This window comes from Pistacia vera, unplaced genomic scaffold (assembly GCF_008641045.1).
Source record: "Pistacia vera cultivar Batoury unplaced genomic scaffold, PisVer_v2 Contig4, whole genome shotgun sequence".
Lineage (NCBI taxonomy): Eukaryota > Viridiplantae > Streptophyta > Magnoliopsida > Sapindales > Anacardiaceae > Pistacia > Pistacia vera.
In genome coordinates this window covers 281,228-304,087 of record NW_022196223.1, presented here as the reverse complement: position 1 = coordinate 304,087, position 22,860 = coordinate 281,228, and the positions used below count along the sequence as shown (strand labels likewise).

At 33.9% G+C, this 22,860-nt stretch overlaps 1 protein-coding gene across 1 annotated transcript; it reads left to right on the top strand.

Annotated features, from left to right (window-relative positions):
• The first annotated feature begins 8,105 nt into the window (after nt 1-8,105).
• On the top strand, nt 8,106-16,479 carry LOC116141477 (putative disease resistance protein RGA1). Its single transcript, XM_031426984.1, has 7 exons — nt 8,106-8,506; nt 9,119-9,890; nt 10,910-11,031; nt 15,254-15,563; nt 15,626-15,976; nt 16,105-16,321; nt 16,409-16,479. Exons 1-7 carry the CDS (start codon nt 8,106-8,108, stop codon nt 16,477-16,479), a joined length of 2,244 nt encoding a protein of 747 aa, XP_031282844.1.
• Nucleotides 16,480-22,860: the final 6,381 nt, after the last annotated feature.

The window sequence follows — 22,860 nt, the reverse complement described above, 5'->3', positions numbered from 1 at the left end:
TTTTCCTTCTTCGTGACATCTCAGTGTCCTATCCTGCACTACTCTAGTCATCAGTTGAGCTAGCCTATCCATAGTCTGCTCCATGTTATCCCCATCACCTTGGAGCCCTGCATTTTGTTCACTCATTGGTCCTTCCCCAACATTTTGATCATCGACATCTGATTCCTCCTGGGGCCCTTACGGTCCTAACCCGTGGGTATCGGACTCTCCTATTCGCTCTTCCCCAGGCTCACTCACCCTCCTGAGGACTCTAGGAACTAATAATTCTCTCACAGATTTTGTGTGAGGCTGGCCACGTTGACTCATGCTGATCTCTACAAAACATAAACAAATTGTTTTCTAAAAAAAAAAAAAACTCATGGATGGAAATAAACTTCATTAAGGGGCTAATTGGCATGCATGAGATTTTTTTTTTCAAGGCCCTTAAAAATCGAAAACAATGCTCTGATACTAAGTTGACACGACCCGTCCCAAATTTCCTCATCCTGTAGGATCTAGGCACTCCCACAAGACTCGGATACTCGAGACATGCCATGTAGAAAAACTGTAAAACCTGTTAAAAGACCTACTTTTCCTAAATAACATCATCGTATTTCCATTTCCAACATCTCAAAAAAAAAAAAAAAAAGGACATGCATCATCTTTCGTTTTACAAAAGAGTTAGGAAACTTGTGGTATCAGGTTTTCCACTTATACTACACATTCCAAAACATGAAACAAAAGGAAATACATGATGGGAAACATAGGTTCTTGAAAAAAAAGTCCAAAATATAATGCGACATAAATATAAAACCCACATAAAAAGATGTCGACACGTGGCACAACCCTGAGCGGAGGCTCACTGCTCGGCACGATCTCTGGAAGGTCCTGGTGAGGGGGGAAAACATTTAAAAAGGGGTGAGCTGAAATACTCAGTGAGTGGGGGTAAGGGGAGGTTTATAAAAGTTTTTAAATAATAAGAAATAATAATAACATACAACAATTCTTAAGCAAATCCTGACGACAATATAATTCTATGGATATGCAATGGAAACAACCATCCCATTCATGTATGCAGTATGTGATTTATTTGTAACCATCCTATACTCAGTAAACTGTACTCTGACTTACTTCCTTTAACCTGTATCGGATTCTGTATAAAACCTCAACATTTGTTATTAAAAACTCTCACCACAACTAGTACATGGGAAAATCTGTCATACCTGGTGGGCATCCCACACGCAAGCAGAGCGAGGGACGTGCCTGTCATACCTGGCAAAGTCTAACATCGCGCGGGTAGAGCCTCAAACTGTCATACCTGGCAGACCACTCAATGCCTAGGCAGAGCACTGATAACTGTCATACGCATACGCAGAGCCAAAATCTGAAATTGTCATACCTGGCAGAATCTTGCATCGCTCGGGCAGAGCCAAAAATCTGTATCTCTAGGGGAGGGGTAATTCGTTGGGTGGTTTTAGCACCACAACATACACATACATAATCTCAAGTAACATGTAAGTCAAGACTATATTACGTATTTGCTTATAAATTATACATATATGACATGATATTCAAAAATCACGTATAAGGGTGAAACTGCAATTTTCTAAACATGTTTTAGAAACTAACGGTTTAACCCTGATTGAAAATTATTTCAACATCACATGCATAACTCAACACACCATCCAATTAATAAGACCCGTAAGTTTCCAATTTCAACAACACATTAATTCTATATACTATAACACAAGTGCTAACCATTATCCACCCAAATTGACATGTGGTTTTCAGAGAAGGACAACCATTTCTATTGTCTTGTAAAACACCTATTTCTTTCTTTTTTTAACTGGGCATGCCCTTAAATCCATCATATAAGCAGAATACATGAAAACTTATAAGTTGCACGGTTACTTTCAAAGTAAAAAGGAATTTCGGACATTTCAAGTTGTTCTCTCAAACTAAACTTCCTTCAACAACTCAAACTATCTCCACCCATGCAACCAAAAATTCCAGCACTCAACCAGAATCAAACAATTCTCCATAAGGCTCAACGAAGCATGGAAAAAGCAATATTTAGTAAACTTTGCAATTAACTCAGAACTTACCTCAAACAATAAAATGGAAAACACAACTTACACATGCAGACATGAATTTAAGCATTTGGATGCAATATATCTCCATCCATGTAAAATCTTTTATATCTTAGAAACAAAACTCAACAAATCACACATGCACGCTTGAAATATTGAGAAAAGGGTTTGATTTTTGTCACTCACCCTTCTAATCCTATAATTGACTGCCTATTACAGTGCTTGGATTTCCATCTCCACCGTTCATAATGTAGAGTTGTGTTTCATGAACAACATATCCAAAAATCAGAATGATCGGACGGGAAACGAGCTCCATATCACGATTTGATGATGCATTGTTCACAGACTCAAAAACTAATATATCCTCTCCCTTTCTCTCCTCTCTTCTTCTCTCTTACTCTTATCATTTTCAGCCACACCCATTCCCCTCTCTTCTCCTTTTTCTTCTTCCTTCTTCGTTCTTTTTTTCTTTTTCTGCTCTGTTTTTACTTTCTCCCTCAGCTCACATCTTCTTCTTCTTCCTTTGGGCGAACTACCCAGTTTTCTTCTTCTTTTAAACAAAAGATTTTTCTGAAATTATTCTGCCCCCCAAAATTTCTAAATTTCATCTAACCCCGTCACATAAGCTTTTCCTGCCAAAAATGTCCAAATTTTTCCCTCTTGATCCATGCAAACCCATCAGGATTTATTTCTTCGTTTTCACACCTTAACACAACTTTAAAAAAACTGACAGAAATACTCCTATCCTACCACAATACCAAAAATCAAATAAGAAAAAGAATTAATTAACTAAATTCAATTCATGATCTAACTAAAACAGGAATAGGGTTTTGCACAAAGGGTATGGCGGCGCAAGATTTTCAACTTGGGTTGGAGATCCAGCATATTCTAACATGGTGGTCTTAAAGTTAGAAAACTGTGAAAGATGCACATTCTTGCCTTCCCTTTGGATGGTTGTCCTCACTTGAACACCTCACAATCAAAGGACTGAAGGGAATAAAAAGTTCTGAGTTTTTTGGAAAAGATTGCTCAACTCCTTTTAAATGGCTGGAGACTCTTTGTTTTGAGGATTTGCCAGAGTGGGAGCATTGGGATCCTGTTGAAGAAAATGAGCATGTTAAAGTATTCCAACGGTTGCGTCAGTTATCCCTGGTGAAAGTCCGTGGAAAATTACCCGAACGTTTTCAGTTTTCCATGTTGTGTAAACTTACGATTCAGGAATGTGGACAGTTAGTAGTTTCTTGCCTTAACGTCCCATCGTGGTGCAAAGTTATGGTAGATGGATGTAAGATGCTTTGTCGTGTCAAAGTTTAACTCCTGGAAAACGAAGGTGACTTTGCCTTTTTCTGAACTCTTTTTTTGTTTTCAATAAATGTTCTTTCTTCTGGAACGGAATTTTTGTTTAAAGCATTTCAGAGTTGATTACTCGATGTTTTTAATCTGTATATTAAGAGGAAAAAAATTCAGAGCTTCTCTTCTCACTAATAGGTGAATAAATCACATGCTTTCGCAATTTACTCTTGTTTCATCATATCCAAGGTCTTGTTCCTTCATCTAATTACTTCGTCTATATATCAAGGTTTTCTAGCTCTGCATCTTGTTCATGTTCAGTTATTTATAATTTGTATGGTGTAGAGATTAATAGCAACAATTTATATCTTGTTTTAATGTATGATGTATAGTTTAATTACCTTACCATTGGTTTTTAATGCAGGATTATGGGAGTGATTAGTCGTATTAATACTATGTTTAATTGGAGGAAGGCAATATTTATTTTGCTGAACAATCTTAAAGAATGTTTCTTTTTTTATTCGGTGCACTATCGATTGGAACACCATCTGTTTATTTTGAATCCTTATAATAATGTAAAAGCCTGTTTTCCTTTTTGATTTCTATATACTTTTCATTCTGGGAATGAATGTTTTGTTTATATACCATATTTTGAAATATTTATGCAAAAACAGAGGACCTTGTGTCAGGATATGGCAATGAAAAAGGTGGATTCATGGCTTTCTGGGAACAAGAAAGCTTAATTTTCTGAAATCTTTGTAGCGACAGAATGACCAGTTGAGATTGATAAATTCTCACCGAATGCAAACCTGTAGGAAATGAGAAGAATGACCATCTTTGGTATTACCTATTGCTCATTTACTGCAACAATTATCGATTTCTTTTCCAGAATATGAAAGCCTCTTGAGTACTAAAATAGAGAAAATTAAGAGATGATAATGAGATTCTTCCTGTGCTAAAGTTAAGCTGCCAACATCTTTTCTTTATGGTTACAAAGATGTTTTGTTTATTGTGAAATTTTACCTGACAATTATGAATTTGAAGAAAATGAACTTGTTCTTCAATGGACTGCAGAAGGTCTTATTGGAACAGCACAAGTGGATTAGCATCCAAAGGGGGGTGAATTCTGAGATGTTTTGAGTTGCAAAGCCCAAAAGCAAATCCGTGGTGGATTTTGTGTGGGCCGGGCTGCTACATTAACTGCATTTCTACTTAATGAAGCACAGCCTAATAACAGAGCTGACGCAATTACGTTGCACCTAGGACTCATAAAAGTAATGAATAGTGACTGATTTTGAATATTGCTAATCAAGCTGAAGCCATTGCCTTCTGCTATAGTTCATTGATAGTAATCCAATCTCCACAGATTATATAAGATGGAGTCTTTCTTAATTTATTCCTTCAAAATTATTTTCTTCCAAGGTTACATCACTTACCAATTTAAAACAATCATACATATGACAGCTCTGTTAGCTATTTTCATTATTTAATATTTTATAAAAGAGCGAACAACATGCTCCTACCCGAAGCAATGAATGTTTTGTTTATACATCATATAATGAAATATATTATAAAAACAGAGGACTTGTGTCAGGATATTTACCCCACACTTATGGTGAGACCAAAACGCTGAAAGAAAAATTCAACGAAAATGGTGGATTCATGGCTCTCTAGGAACAAGAAAGCTTGTTCAAAGTATTGTCTTTTAAACTGCTTTGCTCACTTACGTTTCAGTAATCTGGATGGATTACTAGTTTCGTCTTTTAAGCTTGTTCAAACATTGTCCTTTAAACTACTTTGCTGACTTAAGCTACATCAAAAATTTCATGTTCATTGCCTCAAAACTAAATAAAATGTTGTTTCCAACATTACAAGTTACATTCGTGAACAAGATTAATCTTCTGAGATCTCTGTAGCGACAGAATTACCAGTTTAGATTGTTAATCTCACGTAATGCAAGCTTGTAGGAAATGAGGAGAATGTAAACATGGAGTTGACTGAATTCACATCGAAGAACGAAGATTAGGATTGCACTAATTCTTTATTTCTTCAATATGAAAGACTAAGAAATTATTAAAGGTATTGTTAGACTGAGACAGGCTTAATTAATTAAATAATCGGTTTTACAAAGGGTTATCTTTTTTTCCATAGTTACATTTCGATGTGTTCCATCTTGATATTTCCATAGTTAATTGGTTCCGTTTCTTAGGGTGAACAGTTCTTTACGAAGTCCACACTGTTAATGTATATTTATATATACATAAAAGGAGATAGCAACAAGAGACAAGAGTAGAGAGAAATTTCTAAGAAACAGGCAAGTCAAGTCTCCATGTAATAATCCACGCCAAGTTACCGATGGGTTGGCTTGACTTAGTACCGGATCCCCACACGGCCACCGCCACACCCCTCCATTAGCATCACTTTGGGTATCTTTTTGTTTTGTTTTGTTTTGTTTTGTTTTGTTTTTCTACGGATGGTTTCAATGAATCATGATTGACTATAAACAGTCTGTCCCAAAACTCACGTGAGTCTATATAGTGAATAAATATTTGTGTTTCCTAATGACTTGGCAGCGAGAATTCTTGTTGGCTCTTTGTGCACTTCGAATGGAGTGATGAATGACACAAGGTATATCGCATAGTAATATATAAGATTTAGCAGTTGATATTGAGATTCTTCCTTAACAATATAGTTTAACTAATACTCCCTCTGTTTCTTTATAATTGTTGTTTTAAGAGTATTAATTTTTTCCAAAATAAATGACGTTCTCTTTTCTCTTTCAATGTTTCTCTGACTCATATCTCCTTTCTCTACTCTACCTTTCATCTCCTCTCTGTACTTTTTTCTATGGCCCACATCTTCTCTCTCTCTTTCTCTATCTCTTCCCCTATCTCCTCTCTATTAAATTATTTCAATATTTAACACATGTGCAGCGAGAAAAACAAAATTTTCTCACTTGCAATATCATAAGAAAAAGTCAATTTGGAGAGAGATAAAATTGATTCATTAAAAAGTGTGCACAGGCTTAAAACGACAGTTATATAGAAACGAAGAGAGTATATTTTATTGTTGTTTTCTTTTTCACAGAGGCCAATGTTATGGGAGATCCAGAGTGCTTCAAACTTTTTGGGTGGGAAAACTTAATTACGCCAAACCTTGAGTGGGAAATTGTCATTCCCCCTATATTAGATTAGTCAATATCCTTTTTAAATTACTTACTCTAACTTTAATTCCCGAGTCCCTCCTTGTGAGTGACATGTTATTATTATTCATGAACACTTTTTCTTTTTGTAACCAAGGTGTTCAGACTAATTTAAACGCAATTCAACAAGATGCAACGTGAGACAAAGAGTAAAGAGAAATTTATAAGAAACAGGCGAGTCAAGTCTCCATGTAAAAAGCAGTAACAATCTCAAAAGTTATGTATCCTTTTGTTCAGTTTTTCTACGGCGTGGGCTCAACCTTAAATCACATCAATCAATCAACACATGATGGTTTCAATGAATCATGATGGACTATAAGTATAAACTCACTTGGGGTGGGTCTAACATAGTGAATAAATGTTTGCGTTTTCTAAATGTCTGCATCTTTTTTTTTTTTTTTTTGAATAAATGTTAAAGATGTGTGTTGTGTTTCCTTTTTCATTTCTATGCACTTTTTGGTGGAATAAATGTAAAAGACTTCGATTAGTCTTCTTGTTCATTATTTTCTATGAGCTTTAGCTTGCTTTTATTTCTAGTTTGAGAATCTTATTACTATACATTTGCAGCTATAATTTTTTTTTCTGCAAATTATGAATGGACATATATCAAATATTATAACAGGAAACATTTGGGGAAAAGCAAAGGACTCTGTGCAGGAAATTTCTTCAGCTGTTTCCACCTTTCTTATCAAACTCTCAATTATTTCTCTTATTCTTTCAATTATTCATGGTTATTTGTGTCTATGTTTGTTAAAATTTCTAAATTTTCTCCCATATTCGCTCAGTCTTTCCAGCTCCAGCTCTGAAATTCCGGGGGAATCTCTGCTTCACTTTACTTAATTGTGTTAAGGTAAGTAGATTGCAAGTATTTAATGTTTATATTTACTTTTATTATTACAAGTATTCAAATGTTTATTATCACCCTCTTTCATTACAAGTACTTTTTTTTAGAAATATTCTTAAATCATAAAAATTCTAAGACATACACTTTAATGAATATGTCCTACTTTTTGAAGTGGTTGGAAAAAAAAAAAAATATTTTCTTAAGGCAAATGAAACTCTCTAGTTATGATCCTGTATTTTTTTTATTCAGTATATATCTTAGAAATATTTTGTGTATGTTAATTTTAAACTAATCAAACTTGATTTCATTTAAACTCTTACTATATATCTACCTCAACACTCTTGGTGTCTTTGTTTTTCTTCTTTTCATTTGTTAATCATGATCAATTTTTGCTTTTCTCTTCATGATTTATTAAAATGTTTAAGGAATCTCGTATCAATTTTTGCTAAATAATCGGTTTTACAAGGTTTGATGTGTTAATTTATGTTATCTCCATCTTTATATTTCTTGTTAATTCCTTGACTTGTTGATTCTTTGTTTTCAATGTATGTTTATCAGTATCTCCATATTTCTTATTAATTCCTATTATCCGTTGATTAATTTACATATAGATATGAATATATATTTACCGTGAGGATAATCAATCTCTCGGTCTGTCTCATATTCCTCCTCTTTTGTATGACAATTCTAAGAGAAATTCATGGATCCAAACTTGCCTGGTGCGTTTCTCTATAGGTTACTAAACAGACTGGAAGACTCGTCCCCAGAGTTTAAGCACCTAGCGGCAGTTTCAAGGCAAAAGGGCCTATTTTCAAAGCTAAACCTGTGGAGTACAACATTACAAATTTTTATGGATGTTATCAACAAAGAGGCGAACAAGAGACCACTATCGGACGTGGAAGTGAAAATGTGGCTGGAGTTGGCTGATGATGTGGAGGAGATACTGGATGAGATTTCAAAACAAGCTTCACGCCTCAAAATGATCGATCAAAGTCAGACTACCATGGGCAAGAAAAGTTCATTAAAGGGCCTCATTCCTGCTTGTTTCACAAGTTCGAATTCATGTGCTGTTGCGTCTATTGGAGATCCCATATCGACTAGGCACACTCAAGCCAATGGGTTTATAAGAGTGGGCAATCCTCCCACTCAATAAGGCCTTTTGGGTGAGGAGTTAGGCCCAACTCCAACAAGTGGTATCAGAGCCAGCCCCATTTGAGCTGAGTGATTGACCAGCAGTGGGCTACCAAACTACCTCCATTCATAGGTAAGTAGACCATATGGGCTTGACTGTGAGGGAGAGTGTTGGAGATATCATATCGACTAGGCGACCTTATTGGAGTTGGGCCTGACTCCTCACCCAAAAGGCTTTATTGAGTGGGAGGATTGTCCACTCTTATAAACCCATTGGCTTGAGTGTGCCTAGTCGATATGGGATCTCCAACACTCCCCCTCACGGTCAAACCCATATGGTCCACTTGCCTATGAATAGAGGTAGTTTGGCAGCCCACCGTTGGTCAATCACTCAGCTCAAATGGGGCTGACTCTGATACCACTTGTTGGAGTTGGGCCTAACTCCTCACCCAAAAGGCCTTATTGAGTGGGAGGATTGCCCACTATTATAAACCCATTGGCTTGAGTGTGCCTAGTCAATATGGGATCTCCAATAGCGTCGTTTGATGATAGTCTGATTTTCAGAATAATTGATATAACTAGCCGATTGGAAAAACTCAATACCAAAAGATATGCAGTTCGACTAAGAGTGATTTATAGTGCTTTAGCTTGCTCTTTCTATCCCATAACTGTAACTATGTATGAGGTTTTGCTAGCCAAAACCATTTACGGGCGAGACGAAGATAAAGAGAAAATACTAGAAATGGTGTTAAGGGATGAAGTGAGTGATCATGCCAACTTTAGTGTAATACCCATCATTGGCATAGCAGGAGTTGGAAAAACAACACTCACTCGACTTGTGTATGATGATAAGGTAGTGGAAGACTTCAAACCAAGAGCCTGGGTTTCCCTCTACGAAGATTCCAATGTTTTCAAAATCTCCAAGGCCATTCTAGAGTCAATCACTTTTAAATCCTGCAATCTAAAGGATTTAGATGAAGTGCTGGCTCAACTGGAAGAAGCAATTTTTGGGAGGAAATTCTTGTTTGTCTTAGATGATGTTTCGACAGAGAATTATGGTTTCTGGGAAACTCTAAAGTCTTCGTTGATGGCTGGGGCACCGGGAAGCAAGATAATAGTGACAACCCACAGAGTCAATTTTGAATTCCCTGTAAATCTCAGTATTCAACCTTTTATATTAGAGGTATTATCAGATGAAGCTTGCTGGTCCATGCTCAAGATGTATGTATCTGGTAATGAGAATTATTCTGGTTCGAGATTAATCCGTGAAAAAGTTATTGATATGTGTAGAGGCTTACCCTTGGCAGCGAGTATTCTTCGTGGGCTTATAAGGTCTATGCAGGGTGATGAAAGGGTATATATATTGAACACTAAAATATGGGAGTTAGCAGATGATATTGAGATTCTTCCCGTGCTAAAGTTAAGCTACCACTCTCTTTCTTTATGTTTACAAAAATGCTTTATGTATTGTGCAATTTTACCTGACGACTATGAATTTGAAGAAAAGGAGCTTGTTCTTCTATGGATAGCAGAANCCATTTGTTTTGTTATTTCGGATAGGATTTCTGAAATAGTATTAGGGATTTGGATTGGGTTATTATTACGATAATATGATTTAAATAATAGAGTATTTGGATATTTTGACCTTGTTATTTGTGCTAAATAAATTGTTGAATACTTATTTGATGTATTTTTTATAAATGATTTATTAATATAATATTTTAGTGCATTTTGTTAAAATAATTTATTATTATAACCTAAAAACTTGTCAATTTACATTTTAATAATATTAAACATTTGATTGGTAATTTCATAACCACTAAATATTTTTTTTTTTTAAAAAAAACTCATATTAATTTTAAGTATTAATCCAACTATTTAAAAACACCACATTAATACATATATGATAAAGCTACTAATTATCAACCTTCAGAATCATTTGTACACATATACTTCATTAACAACTACGACCTGGTCATATGTGCTGTCTACAATTCAGTTGTTATGTTATCCCGTACAGTCGTCATATTGTCTATATGTGAAAGAAGCAGGGAGCTATACGCTAGAATAATTCAGATCGGCTTGACTGAGCTTCGCTAGAGGTTGAATGCAGGTGGAAGAGAAGTTGCGGCGGTGGTTGGTGTTTGGAAGAAGAGGGACTGAAGAAATAAAGAAGAAGGCGAAAGAAATAAAAAAGAAAGAAGGGCAGATGGCAAGTGGAAGAGAGACTTGTCACGGTGGTTAAGGGAAATGAAGAAAGAAGTGAAAAAAAAAAAAAAAATTGCAGATATAAACCCCACCAACATGACGGTCAAATATGCCAAGAGTAGTATTTATTGAATTTTTACGTTGCTTTCACAACTTACAATTCAGGAATGTGGGGTATTAGAGGTTTCGTTCCCAAGCCTCTCACCGTATTGCGACGCAGAGGTAGACGGATGTAAGATGCATTGCGGAGAAGAATTTGACTTCACAGGCTGCTTTAAACGAATGCGGTAAGGTTTTCATTTTCTGGAACTACTTATGTTTTTAATTTTCATCTCAATATACTCTCTTTCTTACTAAATAACATTTTATCCCTCAGCTATTTGAATAACTGCCTCAAAGCAGAGGCACATAATGCACTATGCTGTCCTATACCTATGGATAGCCCTTTGACGATTATCTACTGTCTTCCTTTTTTTCTTTTTTTCTTTTTTTCTTTTTTTGAATAAATGTAAAAGACTCTGTTTTCCTTTTTCATTTCCATCTATGCATTCACTTTTACTGGATAGCCCTTTGACGATTATATGTTTGCTTGTTTTTGTTACTGGATTAAGAATGTAGATTGGTTTTTTAATTTTATGATGATATTATATTAGTCTTTCTTAGGGTTGTTTTAATTTTAATTTATCAGATTCTAATATGTTCTCTCCCCTGGAAATACTGATAAGTTGAATGAATATAATAACTTGTTGTATCAGAAATTTGACAGCCGAATATAATAAAAAGGGGAGGGCACTTCTAACTTGTATTCCTATCATTTTATTCATCCTCCGTTAAAGAGGTTTAGTGCATATGATCGAACAAAATCAAATCATACACCTAATTAATTTTACTAGTATCTATTGCAAGCATACCATGAAGCTTAGTTGTGAGGATCTTATTACGGAATCCAATATCAGATTAAAACATTCTTATGATTTGGTATTATCCTCTTATGATTTGGTATTATTCATATTTAATAGAGTATAAAAACATTCTTAGATTTGGTATTATTCATATTTAATTTGCTTGTCCTTTCCTTGTTGTTTAAGGCTTCTTGTGCTTATTATCCATCTTTCTAAACCATCCACGGTTAAAAGAAAGAATTCCTTTATTATTCTCCACTGCACCAATCACTTTTTCTTTCCTTTTTCAAATGTCAACAGGGTATTTTTTTCCATGGATATCTCCACCTCTCTTATCAAACTCTCAATAATTTCTCTTATTCTCTCTCTCATCACGCTCTTACCATCTCTCTCTCAAATTCTACTCTTGTTTTCTCAGTGTTAAGGTAAGCATAATTAGGAAAATTAGGGTGCGTTTGGCATATTATTTCTATCCATATTCTTATTCTATTCCCAAAATACTTGTTTGCACATTATTTGAGAAATATCGTAATTTTTTTTATTATTTTTAGACCACTTATGTTTATTAATTTCATTAATTGCCCATAGAAAAAAAGTTTAAAAGTTAATAAAAACACCTCCACCCACCCATGCTCGCAGATTCCGGCAACCACCGTCGGTGATAGTCGGATCTGTCACAACGGCCTACACCATGACTGGAACTGGTTGGTAATTCACCGTCTGGCCTTCAGAGACGGCCAAATCTTGCCTATCGTTGACCGACAACTGACGGCCAGATCTAGACTTTTGCGGCCATCGACGGCCAGATCTGGTCATAGATCTACCTTTTTCGGCCATCTGTGGTGGATCTGGTTGGAAAAGGCCATATTGATCCCTACCCTCAAATTCGACCGGTCTATGTCGTAATGCCATTGCTAGCTAGATCCCGACAGCGATGGCCGGAATCTGGCACTGCCGGTAGTGGGGGTGTTTTTGTCATTTTTAAAATTTTATATATTGGGGTGTTTATTAAATTACAAACCTAGGGGGTTTTTTAAAATTTTTAAATTTTACCTCGTATACTCCCATATTCAACTACCCAATATTATTCCCAAAATCCTATTCAAATTTTTAAATCTGTTTTTGAATTTTTATTTTCATATTACATTTTGATCTATCTTCTTACCATTTTGTTCATTTATCGTTAATTTTGCAGAACCTATAGGCACAATCAATATATTGTTTTAACTTTTAAACTGGGCTTAAAGCATCTTTAAAGGATTCTCTATATCACCTAAACTCTTTATTATAATAAGTTTATCCATAGAAACAAGAGTCCATATACTTTTTTTTCTTTAAATATAAATTAAAAAGTAAGTTTGACTCCCCACTTTAGAGTATCTCCAATGGTGCTTTTTGTTTTGAAGAGCATCTTTCATATAAATAAAGAGCATCTTCATTTTTTAAAATAAAAGAACACAATTTGTATTCAAATCCAATATACTCTTTAAATTTAATGGAATGCTCTTTTAAAAGAGACTTAATGGAAGAGAGAATAATAAATAAAATGCATGAACTTGTAATTATAATTAAAATAAGGATAGAGAGTGAAATTTGACTCTCTAAATGTGGAGAGCCAAACTCACTCTTTAATTTATATTTTAAAGATAAAGAGTCGGTTGGACTCTTGTTTTTATGGATAAAATCTTATAATAAAGATTTGAGTTATATAAAGAGTCATTTGGAGATGCTCTATGGTGCTCTTTATTTTGAAAAGCTATTTCATATAAATAAAGCATCTTCATTAATTTTAAAATATAAAGAACACAATTTTTATTCAATCCAATAGACCTCTTAAATTTAATGAAGATACTCTTTATTTTTAAAAAGAGATTTGATGGGAGAGAGAATTAATAAAACTTGTAGTTTATTAATTAAAATTAAGATAAGAGTAAATTTGACTCTCTAAATGTGGAGAGTCAAACTCACTCTCTAATTTATATTTTAAAGATAAAGAGATGTTGGACTCTTGTTTTTATAGATAAACTCTTTTAATAAAGAGTTTGGGTTATATAAAAAATCCTTTGAAGATGCTCTTAGAGAGTCAAATTTCACTATCTATCTTAATTTTAAATAATAAATTGCATGTTTTTATACATTTTATTTATAATTTATCTCTCCTATTAAGTTTCTTTCTTGAAAAAACATATTCTCTCTCGTAAATTTAAAGAGTCTCTAGATTTGAATACAAATTCGAGTATTCTTCGTGGGCTTATAAGGTCTATGCAGGGTGATGAAAGGGTATATATATTGAACACTAAAATATGGGAGTTAGCAGATGATATTGAGATTCTTCCCGTGCTAAAGTTAAGCTACCACTCTCTTTCTTTATGTTTACAAAAATGCTTTATGTATTGTGCAATTTTACCTGACGACTATGAATTTGAAGAAAAGGAGCTTGTTCTTCTATGGATAGCAGAAGGTCTGATTGGAGAAGCGCAGGGCCGTCTCAAGAACATCTGTGACCCTAGGCAAGAATTACTTTGGGGCCTTCTAATAATATAAGCATATATTAAAAAAAAATTATTTCAAATTTATTTTCTTGTCTTTGGAGAAGATGAAAAATCACTAGGAGAGATGGACGGCGATCGGCAGGCTAACTGGGTCAGGTTGGTGGGGGGGTTTTGGAGAGTAGATGTTGGAGAAGCAATGGGTGTGAAATAAGTAATTGCCAATGCCTAGATTGGCCAAAAAAGGCTTGAGAAGTTGTAGCCGAAAAGGTATTGGTGGTCGGTGATTTGACGGAGTAAACGGATGAGGTATGATAGGGATTTTGGTGAGAGGATTGAGGGGAGGAAGATGGTGGTGTCGGGGAAGGCCAACAACGCCGAATACATGCTGAAAAGGCTGGAAATGGCTGTCGTGCGTGGTGGAGTTAGGTTATGAGATTCGTAAAAAAATCGGCCAAATTGAGGGCTATCAAGGCTAGAAAAACACTTGCGAAAATGATAAAGTGATGATTTCAGTCAATTTTGGTGAAAAAATTGATGGGAATCAGCTCCAAACGGCTAGCGGCAAAAGAGGGGTGGAGATGATTTATGTGAATGTCGAAATTTGGGATGGAATTGGGGTTGAGTCATTTGAGACATGTAAATGACTATTTTAGTTTTTTATTGTTAAAAGAAATTCAATGTGTTAATTTAGGGGTGTAAATTGGAATATATGAAGCTAGAGGTACAAACTCTATTTCGTCAAACTTTGGATGAGAATATATGTAAAAAGTTTATAATAAATTTGGGTCTTTTTGACTTTTTTTTTTTTTCCCTTAGGCTTGGATAAAAAAATCATACACTATTTTTATTTTTGTAATATATTAAAAAAATTATAAAAAATTTGGGCCCCTATTTTTGGGGGGCCCTAGGCAGGTGCCTTACCTACCTACCCCTTGAGCCGGGCTTGGAGAAGCGCGAGGAGATGAACGAATTGAAGATATAGGTGGTAAGTTATTCCAAGTACTATTGAAAAGATGTCTTTTCCAACATTCAAGTAGTCACGCTTCTAAATATAGAATGCATGACCTTGTCAAAATTATGGTCCGATGGATTTATGGAGAAACGGAATATTCCAGGTCCGATGATGTGTTGGGGGTCAATGAGCAACGGGAAGAATTCAAGAAGACTTCTCATTTTGATACTTTCGCTCGGTCTGATGAGAAAAATATCTTTACGTTATTCTATTATGTTGACAACTTGCGAACATTTGTTCCTGGACTCATAAGTAATAATGATGACCATCACATTACTGATGGGCTTCTTTCTGATTTGCTACCAAAGTTCAAAAGACTGAGGGCGTTATCTTTGGCAAAGCACAATATTACGAAGCTACCCAGTTCAGTTGAAGGTTTGAGATATCTAAGATATGTCAACCTCTCCAGCACTGTGATCAGAATGTTACCTGATTCAATATGTTTGCTACCCATCTTGCAAATTTTGCTATTAAGGGATTGCTCTCATCTCGTAGAGTTGCCTTCCAATTTGAGGAAATTGATCAATTTATGGATCTTGATATTTCCGGTGTCAATTTACTCAGAGAAATGCCATTGGGAATGAAAGAGTTGACATGTCTTAGAACGTTACTGAATTTTATTGTGGACAAAGGTGTAGGATCTGATTTAAAAGATTTGGAGGACTTAAAATTTCTTGGTGAGCTTTACGTTTCAAGATTACAGAATGTAACTGGTTCACAAGATACAAAGGACTCTGTATTAAAAGATAAGAAGGATCTAAAAGTATTGGTACTAGAGTGGGACTCTCAGTTGGATGACACAAGAGATGAGTTAGTGGAAGAAAATGTACTGGGTTCACTCCAACCTCACCAAAATCTGAAAGAACTCACAATCAAAGGCTACGTCGGCACAAGATTTTCATCTTGGCTTGGAGATTCAACATATTCAAACATAGTTGTGTTAACATTGGAAAGATGCAAAGTCTTGCCTTCACTTGGATGCTTGGGCTTGCTGAACACCTCGCTATTAAGGGAATGACAAGAATAAAAAGGATAGGTTCTGAGCTTTTCGGAAAAGATTGTTCAAGTCCTTTTAAATCATTGAAGACTCTTTGCTTTGAAGATTTGAAAGAGTGGGAGAATTGGGATCCTGTTGAAGAAAATGAGCATGTTGAAATATTCCCTTGCTTGCGTGAGCTATCCCTTGTGAAATTGCCCCAAACTCCGTCGAAAACTACCTGAAATTCACTTTTTACTTTGTTTTAAACTTACAATTCAGGAATGTGGGGTATTAGAGGTTTCGTTCCCAAGCCTCTCACCGTATTGCGACGCAGAGGTAGACGGATGTAAGATGCATTGCGGAGAAGAATTTGACTTCACAGGCTGCTTTAAACGAATGCGGTAAGGTTGTCATTTTCTGGAACTACTTATGTTTTTAATTTTCATCTCAATATACTCTCTTTCTTACTAAATAACATTTTATCTCCTCAGCTATTTGAAATAACTTGCCTCAAAGCAGAGGCACATGAATGCACTATGCTGTCCTATACCTATGGATAGCCCTTTGACGATTATCTACTGTCTTCCTTTTTTTCTTTTTTTCTTTTTTTCTTTTTTTTGAATAAATGTAAAAGACTCTGTTTTCCTTTTTCATTTCCATCTATGCATTCACTTTTACTGGATAGCCCTTTGACGATTATATGTTTGCTTGTTTTTGTTACTGGATTAAGAATGTAGATTGGTTTTTTAATTTTTATGATGATATTATATTAGTCTTTCTTAAGGGTTGTTTTAATTTTAATTTATCAGATTCTAATATGTTCTCTCCCCTGGAAATACTGATTAAGTTGAATGAATATAATAACTTGTTGTATCAGAAATTTGACAGCCGAATATAATAAAAATGGGAGGGCACTTCTAACTTGTATTCCTATCAAGTTTATTCATCCATCCGTTAGAAGGAGGTTTAGTGCATATTGATCGAACAAAAATCAAATCATACACCTAATTAATTTTACTAGTATCTATTGCAAGCATACCATGAAGCTTAGTTGTGAGGATCTTATTACGGAATCCAATATCAGATTAAAAACATTCTTATGATTTGGTATTATCCATCTTATGATTTGGTATTATTCATATTTAATAGAGTATTAAAAACATTCTTATGATTTGGTATTATTCATATTTAATTTGCTTGTCCTTTCCTTGTTGTTTAAGGCTTCTTGTGCTTTATTATCCATCTTTTCTAAACCATCCACGGTTAAAAGAAAGAATTCCTTTATTATTCTCCACTGCACCAATCACTTTTTCTTTTCCTTTTTCAAAAGTGTCAACAGGGTATTTTTTTTCCATGGATATCTCCACCTCTCTTATCAAACTCTCAATAATTTCTCTTATTCTCTCTCTCATCACGCTCTTACCATCTCTCTCTCAAATTCTACTCTTGTTTTCTCAGTGTTAAGGTAAGCATAATATAGGAAAATTTAGGGTGCGTTTGGCATATTATTTCTATCCATATTCTTAATTCTATTCCCAAAATACTTGTTTGGCACATTATTTGAGAAATATCAGTATATTTTTTTTATTATTTTTAGACCACTTATGTTTATTAATTTCATTAATTGCCCATAGAAAAAAAGTTTAAAAAGTTAATAAAAACACCTCCACCCACCCATGCTCGCCAGATTCCGGCAACCACCGTCGGTGATAGTCGGAATCTGTCACAACGGCCTACACCATGACTGGAACTGGTTGGTAATTCACCGATCTGGCCTTCAGAGACGGCCAAATCTTGCCTATCGTTGACCGACAACTGACGGCCAGATCTAGACTTTTGCGGCCATCGACGGCCAGATCTGGTCATAGATCTGACCTTTTTCGGCCAGATCTGTGGTGGATCTGGTTGGAAAAGGCCATATTGATGCCCTACCCGTCAAATTCGACCGGTCTATGTCGTAATGCCATTTGCTAGCTAGATCCCGACAGCGATGGCCGGAATCTGGCACTGCCGGTAGTGGGGGTGTTTTTGTCATTTTATAAAATTTTTATATATTGGGGTGTTTAGTTAAATTAGCAAACCTAGGGGGTTTTTTAAAATTTTTAAAATTTTACCTCGTAATACTCCCATATTCAACTACCCAATATTATTCCCAAAATCCTATTCAAATTTTTAAATCTGTTTTTTGAATTTTTATTTTCATATTTACATTTTGATCTATCTTCTTACCATTTTGTTCATTTATCGTTAATTATTGCAGAACCTATAGGCACAATCAATATATTTGTTTTAACTTTTTAAACTGGGCTTAAAGCATCTTTAAAGGATTCTCTATATCACCTAAACTCTTTATTATAATAAGTTTATCCATAGAAACAAGAGTCCAATATACTTTTTATTCTTTAAATATAAATTAAAAAGTAAGTTTGACTCCCCACATTTAGAGTATCTCCAATGGTGCTTTTTGTTTTGAAGAGCATCTTTCATATAAATAAAGAGCATCTTCATTAATTTTAAAATATAAAGAACACAATTTGTATTCAAATCCAATATACTCTTTAAATTTAATGGAGATGCTCTTTTTTTTAAGAAAGAGACTTAATGGAAGAGAGAATTAATAAATAAAATGCATAGGAACTTGTAATTTATTAATTAAAATAAGGATAGAGAGTGAAATTTGACTCTCTAAATGTGGAGAGCCAAACTCACTCTTTAATTTATATTTTAAAGATAAAGAGTCGGTTGGACTCTTGTTTTTATGGATAAAATCTTTATAATAAAGAGTTTGAGTTATATAAAGAGTCATTTGGAGATGCTCTATGGTGCTCTTTATTTTGAAAAGCATATTTCATATAAATAAAGAGCATCTTCATTAATTTTAAAATATAAAGAACACAATTTTTATTCAAATCCAATAGACTCTTTAAATTTAATGAAGATACTCTTTATTTTTAAAAAAGAGATTTGATGGGAGAGAGAATTAATAAAACTTGTAGTTTATTAATTAAAATTAGGATAGAGAGTGAAATTTGACTCTCTAAATATGGAGAGCCAAACTCACTCTCTAATTTATATTTTAAAGATAAAGAGTATGTTGGACTCTTGTTTTTATAGATAAACTCTTTATAATAAAGAGTTTGGGTTATATAAAAAATCCTTTGAAGATGCTCTTAGAGAGTCAAATTTCACTATCTATCTTAATTTTAAATAATAAATTGCATGTTTCTATACATTTTATTTATAATTTATCTCTCCTATTAAGTTTCTTTCTTGAAAAAACATATTCTCTCTCGTAAAATTTAAAGAGTCTCTTAGATTTGAATAAAAATTTTGTTCTTTATATTTAAAAATAAATAAACGGTCCATTTGTTTTGTTATTTCGGATAGGATTTCTGAAATAGTATTAGGGATTTGGATTGGGTTATTATTACGATAATATGATTTGAATAATAGAGTATTTGGATATTTTGACCTTGTTATTTGTGCTAAATAAATTGTTGAATACTTATTTGATGTATTTTTTATAAATGATTTATTAATATAATATTTTAGTGCATTTTGTTAAAATAATTTATTATTATAACCTAAAAACTTGTCAATTTACATTTTAATAATATTAAACATTTGATTGGTAATTTCATAACCACTAAATATTTAAAAAAAAAAAAAACTCATATTAATTTCAAGTACTAATCCAACTATTTAAAAACACCACATTAATACATATATGATAAAGCTACTAATTATCAACCTTTAGAATCATTTGTACACATATACTTCATTAACAACTACGACCTGGTCATATATGCTGTCTACAATTCAGTTGTTATGTTATCACGTACAGTCGTCATGTTGTCTATATGTGAAAGAAGCAAGGAGCTATACGCCAGAATAATTCATATCGGCTTGACTGAGTTTCGCTAGAGGTTGAATGCAAGTAGAAGAGAAGTTGCGGCGGTGGTTGGTGTTTGGAAGAAGAGAGACTGAAGAAATAAAGAAGAAGGCTAAAGAAATAAAAAAGAAAGAAGGGCAGATGGCAAGTGGAAGAGAGACTTGTCACGGTGGTTAAGGGAAATGAAGAAAGAAGTGAAAAAAAAAAAAAAAATTGCAGATATAAACCCCACCAACATGACGGTCAAATATGCCAAGAGTAGTATTTATTGAATACAACGTTTTAAGTAATAAAACAAACACATATTTCAAAAATTGTATCTCAAATACTAATAGAAATAGTAACCCAAACACACTTAAAGATGCTCTTTATTTATGAAATATGCTTTTAAAATAAAGAGAACCATTAGATATGCTTATGTTTATAATCAAATTTGTTATGATTAGGTAATATTTAACTAAAGTATTAAAAAAATAAAAAATAAAAAGATATGAAAAAATGTTAAATAAATGGGGTATCCTACATTCTCTTCAAAACTCTAGTCCAACACTCCTTTCTCGAAACTCTTGATTGCTCGGAGGAAGTAATCACGTTTCTCCTACAACTCTCTCAATCTCTCTGGCTACTCTCAATTACTTCTCATATTCTTCGGGGCTCTTACCGACTACCTCAATTTCCAATACTCTTCTTTTCTCAGTGTCAAGTAAGCAGAATACTGCAAGTTGAATTAGCTTTTTTTTTTTTTTTTTAATAATTTGATCATCATCAACATATTATTTTCATATTTACATTTGGAGTAATACTAGCCTTACAAAGAGGCATACAAAGAACTATACAAATAGTCAAATCCAGCTTTTGAAATTCATGATTGCCTCTTTCTCTCTCTCTTTTTCCCTTCTTTCAAGGGCTGGATTTGATTCTTTGTATGACTCTTTGTATGCCTCTTTGTAAGGCTAGTATTACTCTTACATTTGATGAATTTTTATCAGCATCTTAATGCTGTTTTATAATTTTAATACGGTTCTATTATATAGATCTTGTGGGGGGATGATTTTCGCAAAATTAGATGGGTTTATATTATAATTAAATTAAACAGATTGTATTATTCATGAATAATTAGTTGAAATTAATAGTTGTTCTCAGAAGGCAAATGAACTCTTTAATTATGATGTATATATATTGGACATCATTCTCTTTGCGGTAATTTAGCTTATTTATTTATTTTCTTTGGATAGACTAGACCATAGTTTCAAAAATGTGACATGGCACGACATGGCCCACCGCCTCCTCTACCCCAAGCTCCATGGAAAATTAACTGAAGTTCACTTTTTTTTCCTTTTAAACTTAGAATTCAGGAATGTGGGGTATTAGAGGTTTTGTTCAGAAGACGTCCATTGTTTTGCGAAGCAAAACTAGATGGACGCAAGGTGTTGTACGATACTTAAGTCTCTTACAGATATTTTAGATTTCCATAAATTATTAAGGCAAGGTTTTCATTTTTTGAAACTCTTGTATCATACTTGATCTTAACATAAAATGACTGTTTACTGAATATTTTATACATACCTGTCTGATTTCTTCATTTCCCCAGAAGAGAATGTGTTATCAGGATCCAGTCATTACATTGTGATCTCTTCAACCATGTGTTGCTTCTAATTTTCTAACTTCTCCTCGTTGTTAAAATTAATAGCAACGATTCATATTTTATATTTTAATCCAGAATCTGTAATTTAAGTACTTATTATTGTTTGTTTATGCAGAGCTAGGTTATGAACTTCAACTGGAGTAAGGTTAGGCAACTAGTGATGGCTAATGTCTGTCTGCTTTTCTATTTGATGATTATATATCTGCTTGTTTCTGTTTATGGATAAGAAATTTTGATGATATTATTTTAGTCTTTTCTAACATTAATTTATCTGATGGTATGTTAATAAGGCAATTCTGTGATTACTGGTAACTTCACCTTTTTTTTGTTATGGTGGATTGTTGTCACTTAAATCTTTTGCGTTACAGGACTTTTTACCATTTCCGTTAAGGGCATACACTTAGAGGTTTATTGTTTCTTTTAATTTACACTTACCATTAACTAACGTCTCTCTAATGTTACCGTTTACTAATGTCTCAAGCTATCATCATTTACTAGTGTCTATCTAACGTTACCGTGAATTAACATCTATATATTAATGTTAGCTAATGTCTCATACCATTATCGTTGTTGATGCAAGATTTTACACCAATTAGAGTGATCCGATTGACCTTGGTGGAATCGAAACGGATGTGTGCGTGATTTAGGATAAACCAGCAATCGAATAATTTAAGAGCAAAAATGAGTGATGACAAGTGGCAATTTTTAATGTGGTTCGGCAATTTAGAACTTGAGCCTACGTCCACTGTTTCTCTTATTTATTGAGAATTACATATGATGAATCTTTCTCTAGAACCATTCCCAGCCCCATGAAAACAAGTTGTGATGGGTTTATATAGTACCCATTTACATGATAGAGTTGATGTAAGATTCAAATATGTAGGATTAGGAAGTTGCATGATTTTCGACTACTTTAGTTGGAATCTAAGTCAATATGAATATCGTCTTTCCAAATTGAGCCAATCTAAATATCTTCTCTCTTAATAAGGAATTATCCTCTCCGGATTTCTCGCACAACAAACGTTAACTAAAGTTCTTAAGCCTCTATCGTTGACTAATGTCATTATATCGTTTACCAATGTCTCTATGCCGTTAAAAAATGATAATGAACAATATTTTTCATCATTATATCGTTAAATAACCTTTTTACCAGAAAAGGCTGGAAAAGATTAGCCAATGTTTTTCATCTTTTTC

Coding starts and splice junctions, on each gene's coding strand:
- LOC116141477 (XM_031426984.1), top strand. CDS start 8,106: ATGGATCCAAACTTGCCTGGTGCGTTTCTCTATAGGTTACTAAACAGA. Junction 15,977..16,104: donor ATGAGTTAGTGGAAGAAAAT/GTACTGGGTTCA, acceptor AACATTGGAAAG/ATGCAAAGTCTTGCCTTCAC. Junction 16,322..16,408: donor TGAAATATTCCCTTGCTTGC/GTGAGCTATCCC, acceptor CTTACAATTCAG/GAATGTGGGGTATTAGAGGT.